This window comes from Anabas testudineus, chromosome 8, assembly GCF_900324465.2.
Source record: "Anabas testudineus chromosome 8, fAnaTes1.2, whole genome shotgun sequence".
Lineage (NCBI taxonomy): Eukaryota > Metazoa > Chordata > Actinopteri > Anabantiformes > Anabantidae > Anabas > Anabas testudineus.
Genome location: NC_046617.1, coordinates 15,838,334 through 15,845,881, shown reverse-complemented (window position 1 = coordinate 15,845,881; position 7,548 = coordinate 15,838,334). Strand labels below are relative to the sequence as shown.

The 7,548-nt window shown below is 41.4% G+C and overlaps 1 protein-coding gene across 1 annotated transcript; it reads left to right on the top strand.

Moving 5' to 3' along the window:
- Positions 1-221: 221 nt before the first annotated feature.
- On the top strand, positions 222-3,443 carry LOC113161370 (protein phosphatase 1 regulatory subunit 29). Its single transcript, XM_026358913.1, has 2 exons — positions 222-563; positions 930-3,443. Exons 1-2 carry the CDS (start codon positions 222-224, stop codon positions 3,441-3,443), a joined length of 2,856 nt encoding a protein of 951 aa, XP_026214698.1.
- The last annotated feature ends 4,105 nt before the right edge of the window (positions 3,444-7,548 follow it).

The window sequence follows — 7,548 nt, the reverse complement described above, 5'->3', positions numbered from 1 at the left end:
AAATGACATAACATGGATTCGACAGTGATCATCATAATGACCATAAAGCTGTGACCGGCATTGTGAAGCCTTCTCCCCTTTTTCACCACCTGACCCAAACCCTTCTCCTGTTTGGAAATCCTTACCAGCAACCTTTGCTTCTTCCCATTGTCCTACTAAGCTCTTCTGCCTGCCTTACGTTTCTCCTTTTAATAATTATAGCTTGTTTCCTCACTGCCATCATGCAAGGTGTTCCTACCACATCCACTCTCCTTCTTTTTGTTTGTCCCACCCTCATATTCTTTTCCCTCATTCCCAACATGGTGAATGGAGACTGCTGGCTTATTGAGGGTGATAAAGGTTATGTATGGCTGGCTATCTGCAGCCAAAACCAGCCACCCTACGAGACCATCCCTCAGCACATCAACAACACAGTCCATGACTTGAGACTGAATGAGAACAAGTTGAAAGCTGTGCTGTTCAGTTCCATGTACCGGTTCACCAACCTGACTGACCTCAACCTCACTAAAAATGAAATCAGCTATATTGAGGATGGAGCCTTTGCAGGACAAGCAAATCTACAGGTGATTGAGAAATGAATGATAAAAGATCTTAACATAGGAAGATACTTCATAATTGAACTGATTAAGCTAATCCTTTAACATGTCATTAAGCTGTATTTTAGTGGAATTTGTTTATTAATAATATCACTAAAAGGTCAGACATGAGGATTATGTGTAAAATACATCTACTCACCTTAAGACATTCCTCTGTTATTTTTAAATATGCTTTCATTGTGTATGATAATATTTTACTCAATAACTCAAGTCATAGAAAAAGTTTTAGACCACTTCTATTACTTGAATTCAAATGTTAGCATTACCTGTAATAATTATGATTTAAAGAGATTCCCCAGAACAGAACTTAATACTACTTTGTGTTTTCTTTAGGTTCTTCAGCTGGGATACAACAAGCTGACAAACTTAACTGAGGGTATGATGAGAGGGCTCGGTCGCATGCAATGCCTCTTCCTCCAGCACAACCTCATTGAGGTTATTGCCAGCAATGCATTCTGGGAGTGCCCCAGCCTCAGCAGCATTGACCTGTCATCAAACAAGCTTGCCCGGATTGATCCATCCACGTTCACGGTTCTCAGTCGCTTGATGGTGTGTGAACTGGCAGCTAATCCATTTCACTGCGGCTGTGATCTTTATAGTTTCCTAATCTGGTTGGAGTCTTTTAATAATGTCACACACACCTATGACCGCCTTCAGTGTGAGACACCCAGGGAGATGTTTGGTTACCCCTTACTGAGTCCTATTGTTGCTGGCCATGCGGGTAGGAATGCCAAAAACATTCTGTTCCATCATTGTAGAGATGGAGTGATGATTCCAGGAATGACTTCTCTCCCACCTGACTTAGAAGGTCCTTCTGGGATTGGACCAGATATTATTGGTGTTGTGGGGCCATATGTCCAGCCTACCACTTCTTCGTCATCTACTGAACATGGTAGCTTCAGTCCCAGCATCAAGCTCCATCATGTCTCTTTGTCATCAGCCTCTCTTCTTGTGCAGATTCCAAGGCCCTATAGCAAAATGTATATTCTAACACAGTACAACTACACATTAGTGTCTGACATCATGAATTTGAAGAACAAGAAGGAGATGATCACCCTCAACAAGCTTAAACCACACAACAATTACACTTTCTGTGTAGGATCCATCCGCAACTCTCAGCGTTACAACCACACTTGCCTAACGTTTTCCACTCGGGTTCCAAATCATGATGACATGCTTCCCACTCCTTCCACCACCACTCACTACATAATGACCATTGTAGGCTGCCTTTTCGGCATGCTCATTATTTTAGGGCTTGTCTACTATTGTCTACGTAAGAAAAGAATGCATGATGAGAAGAAGAAGTCAATCTGTGTCAAGAAAACTATACTGGAAATGCGCTATGGACCAGAGGTGGCAGCAGCAGTGGCAAATGATCCATCAGCTGTCCACAAGCTTCAAGAGCAGTCTAGAGAACATCACCAGTATCAGCACCACCATGGAGGCAAACTCCCCATGTCAGCATCCTCTAGCTCGGGGATGCTACACTCAGCCAACACCAGCTCATCCAGACTTTCCTCTATCCCGCAAGTGGAAAAAATGGCTACTGCTTTTTCAGAGGCCATGGCTACAAGTAAAGGAAACTATATGGATATCAGGAGTGTAGGGGCAGGGATGGAGAGAATGGGAGATGGTGGACATGGAGGGATGAGGGGGGAAGACTTGAGGGACGATGATGGAACTGATATCGGTGAAGACTCAGATGATGATGGACATGGTTCTGCATCAGAGATCTCCACCATTGCCATGGAGGTGGACAAGGTTAACCAGATCATCAACAACTGTATAGATGCACTGAAACTGGATGCCGCAGCAGTGTCCACTTCAGGGACCTGTACCAACCCCACAGCCTCCTCCAATCCCACATCGCCTCCCCCTACCAGCGCATCTTCCCTCACTCGTGGCATGATCCCACTCTCCCAAGGGGTGACAGAGTCATGCCAGGTCCTTGTTCCTAACAAAATACCCCCTCCACCTCCTCTCCCTGCCTTGAATACCCCTCTCTCTGAGCGCCCAGGAATCACTGGTGGTGGCTTTGTTGTTACTCCCCCATATAGGCCTCCTCCACCAGCAACTGCTGTACGCCCTATTCAGAGACAAATGAGTGCAGATGCAGCGGTGGTGATTGTAAATGCAGTCAAAAAACAGTGCAGCACCACCTCCTGTGGCTCTATGGGTCGAGACAGGGAACGTGGGGGAGCTAGAGTGTACAGTCTGGATGTTCCTGAGCCAAGGAGCCCAGATGCCTGTAATCAACAGCAGCAGCAGTACACAGACAGGGCCAGTCCCGTGAGCTGTGGGGAGCCCTTAGATAGGCTGCCTTTAGTAGGGAGTGGGAGCTGCAGTGGCGGGGGTGGTGGTGGATGCGACAGTGGTGGTGTTGGTGCCCAACATCAGGACAGCCAGAAGCCACACCATTACCATCAACAGCAACAAATACAACAACAGCAGCAGCTGGAGGTGCAGCAGGACTACCACTGCTCGGAGCACCGCCACTCCGTCCCAGCTCTGTACTACGAGGGCTCCCACCAGGGCTCCCCAGCCCAGAGAGTTTCCTTCCTAAAGCCCCTGACACGCTCTCGCAGGGATGCAGCATCCTACTCCCAGCTATCACCTGCCCGTCACCATTCCAGCTATTCTGGCTACTCATCCAGCCCAGAGTACTCCTCAGAGAGCTCATTGCGGATCTGGGAGCGCTTTCGTCCCTATCGAAAAGGCCAACGTGATGAAGCCTGTTATGTGACGGCTGGAAATGCCCTTCGAAAAAAGGTGCAGTTTGCTAAAGGTGAGGACCTGCATGACATTCTTGATTATTGGAAGGGTGTGTCAGCACAGCAGAAGTTGTAACTGTGGAAAAACGATATTGAACACTTCCTTTGCTTATAGGCCTGTGGCCAGAGGAACAATTTAAGGTTCATGAGGAGAAAAATGTAGGACAAAATTTTGACTTTGTTTTTTTTGGCATGCAAGGTGTGTAGAATATTGTGCTAAGAGCAAGGACTGTGAAACAGTGCCTGCGATATGAAAGTCATGATGTTTTATTTTACACATCATTGTAGCACCATTCCTGATTCCTTCTCATCTACTATTTGTGGCATTTAATTATTTATGGCACAGAAAGGGAGAAAATGCCAACTATGTAATTTAGTACTCTTTTAGTGATCGTGTGGTCTTATGGACTGTCTTTATTAGTGCCATGTTTTTGTCTTTGGGTAATTACCAAAGGTAAATGTTGATACTCTCCATTTTAAGTTTGTGTGATTCAAGATGTTGTTTCTTATTTTGTATTGGGTGCTGTATCAATTTGCAGTGTGCACTTGGCTATGTTTAGGCTCGCAAGCGAAGGGATGACATGGTGGGATAGGTATGATATTACAAGAGACAACCTGCCAATTAGTGAAGCGAGTTGTCAGATGCAGGGCCTTTCTCACGTCCATAAAATCTGTCATGCAGCTAAGATGTTTGCATTTCAATAGCATTTGTCACACAAAATGAAAGGAGAAATTGTAAAGAAATTAACTAAGTGGGCTTGAAGGTCCTGCTGCTTAGAAAATGCTACGAGAAAGAATAAAGTGGAACCTTGGCCTAAAATAGTGCTAGACTTACACATATTTCCAGCTAACACTCAGTGAGTAATGTAAAGAATATTGTGCGACATATGCCCCAAACTGTCTTACTGCTCATTACTTGAACATTTGCCCGAGTAATGGACAGAATTGTGAGAGCATTTTGAAGGAGTAAAGAGGCAAACCATGTTCTCATTATGAAGATAATTAGATGCTACTTACGTGATAGTGAAAAACATGGACAGAGAATCTAACGCAATCCCTAATTAGAAAGAGCATGAGAAATGTGACCTCTTTGTGACAGAAACCAAGAGAACTGAAAAGAGTATAAAAGGAAAGGAAGACAAGCAAAGATATAAATATAAATATATATTTCTACACCCAGTGTGAATGCACTGTAAGTAGATTAATATTAAATCTATTTACATCATTCAACACAAGGACCCTGGTACATTCCAAATCCTTTCTCTAACATTAAGTAGAAAGGAGATGAGGCACAGATGGAATGGACACTTTCAATTACTGCCAGTGTGTCTGTTCTGTTCAGGAAATTAATACGATTGTTGTCTATTGATAACTTAATTAGCCAAGTTGTGACAGGCATGCACTTTACGCCTCCTGATTGTGTTTGTTGCTGTGTGGTCCACAGTGGTCAGTGTTGGCATGCCTTGTCAGATTATATTGTATATCCCCACAATGACTTCAATTAGTAGTTTTCAGTGACAAGATTATCAACGGCATGGACAAATGTATAAATATTAACAATTTTCATTGTATTTTCCCAGACATATATAACTGTAATGCTCAGATATCCCACAGTAGCATTGTGCTTCTTGCTAACAGCCATGATCTAATTTCCATTCAGCTATAGTATTGTCCATTCACTTACTATTTCTTTATTGGAAATGATGAAATTTTAATTTTCCTAATTGATCCTGCCACCACCTGGCAGTCTGACAAAAGGCATCCTGCTCACCCAACATGCTGCATAGCAGTTCAATTTTTGACATACACAATCTGAGACATCCTACCCTAAAAATGTGAAAAGTTAGTCTAAGGCCAAAATTTTGCTGAGGGCTATATTCAAGAGAATAGACATTATAGTGACAAGTTTAATTTCTGTAACATCTTTATCTTCCTCTTTATCCTAATTTGTTTGGTCCATCTTCAGTGCTTGCACAGATCCAATGGGATATAGTTGTGGCATGAGCAGGGTACTGAACATGACGTGCTCTGTTTTGTTAAATGAGAAAAGTCAGAGATTGCCTTTTTCACAGGCAGGACTTGGATGTGTACATCTCATGTTAACACATTTTTTCTTGTTATTGTTTTTGTTGTTGTTTTTTTTTTCTTTGCTGACTTTTAGTATGTGGTTGACATGTTTCTGCAGGTTAGACAGACGTGAGTATGCAAATTAAAGGGTTGTGTGTGATTGTATAAGTGGTCATATCCCTTGGAGTCAGTCTTCTGCTGTATATGTTTACAATTGTACGGACCACACAAGGGCCTCACTGTCATCTTTTAGTAATAGCATGTCTGGGATGCAACACCTCATCCGCCTTCAGCACCATGTGATGAACATACAGTCTTGGAAAATGTTTGTCTCCCATTGACTTTCTATTATCTGAGATAACAGTGTTTCCAAAGGAACTTGTTACTGTGATCGACTCAGACTCTCAACAAGTCAGAGGATAGGATTTTCTTTCTGGTATGTCCTAAGGGTACTTAATCCTGCAGAAAGAACTCAGTGTTTAACTTCTCCTCAACTGCCATTACAAGTTTACAGAGATGGACACTGAGGATAAAAACAGCAAATTTAGAAATGTCCAGCAATATCAGGATTGCTCCTCATTTCAGCTACCATGAACCATGTTCATCAACCTGATATAATGTGATTAAAAAAATCACCATTACTACTGTTTACATGAATGACTTTTGATCTCATGCATTTTATATTTTAATTCTCATATTCAACCCTAATGTATTTTTCAGGAAACTGTTTTTCAGAGGACAGATGTATATATTCAAGTGCTCTTCTGCTCAGTTTCAAACATTTGCTTAAATAAATGACCATAATGACACTGGAGGTATGAGAAGTTCCAATCTTTCTTTCCAGTCTTTTGTAACAGTGTTTTCATCATAGATCAAATGAGTGCTATTTTTGTAGTTGGAAAGGATGATGTGTTTCGTATCATTAATAATTTCTTGAATGCTGTCCGAACTACATGAAAGTCATGCAGAATGAAAAGAAACATTTGAGACTGTCAGTGTGAAAAGCAATATTGTAATCGGTCCATGCATAAGATAATAAATGACAATAAAATGCTGACAGTTTTTAACCCTTTGAGCCCTAAAGTCCCTCTATTGAGGGACCCTGAGAAGCATGATACAAAAACAGTGGGAAACAATGCACTAATCACAAGGCAGATTCTTTAAACTTTTAATTTATGCTGTGTGTCATTTCAATTTACTCTTCAGCAGCAACTCATAGCTTGATATTTAGACATCCTAACAAATCTTGTTAGACTTATTATGATACCTGAAGTATTCAAATAGACCTTGTGGTTGCAGAGATATATTCATTTAATGATGTACTTTTTTTAAGCCCTTCAGGAGGTTAAGTGATCGCTCACAAATCATCCTCCTCTGTTTATCATTGCCTGTTCATTTCAGGCAGACTAATGATTGATCAAACACTTACGTTAATTGGCCTTGCAACCTGGGGAGTAATTAACAACATGCTACTTTTCTGTTGTGGTTATTGGAGTTTGCAGGTTGCAGTTTATACAGTTGCCACAAGACTAAAGCTATCAAGACACTAAAATACACTCTTGGGTCATAGCCAGCACAAATAATTTAACAACTGAATTATTAAAACCTCAAGCAGAACCACAGATGTTTCTTTAAACATCAACAATGCCATTATACCTATACAAAGCTAACACTAAACTAAAGCAATTGTCTTCCTTCTCAGCTCACATCCTGTTGAACCCTTCGAGGGCTCACTAGGAGACCGATAGACCCTTTTGTTGCACCGTCCTTGTTGTTTGTCTTTAAGCCACAGGCAAGCCATGTGAGAAATCCATCTTATGTGCTATTAATGTTTAATCCATTTTGTAGGAGGAGGCTGGCTCAGGTTGATTCCTCTGTCTCTGTATACCACCAAAAAATCACAGATTCAGTTTCACATTTCAGTTACTCACATGCTAATCCTTTGATGTTCTTTCATATTTAAAGCTTGGCCCAATTAAACTAAACTTTAGTTTCTTAAATAATGAATCAGAAGCTAAATGGGTTGTGGATTTATGTCTAATCAGTTTTTAAATTACTAAAGAAGATAAATGCTTCTACTAGAATAGAACTGTGTAAAAAAGTTTCTGTCTCCA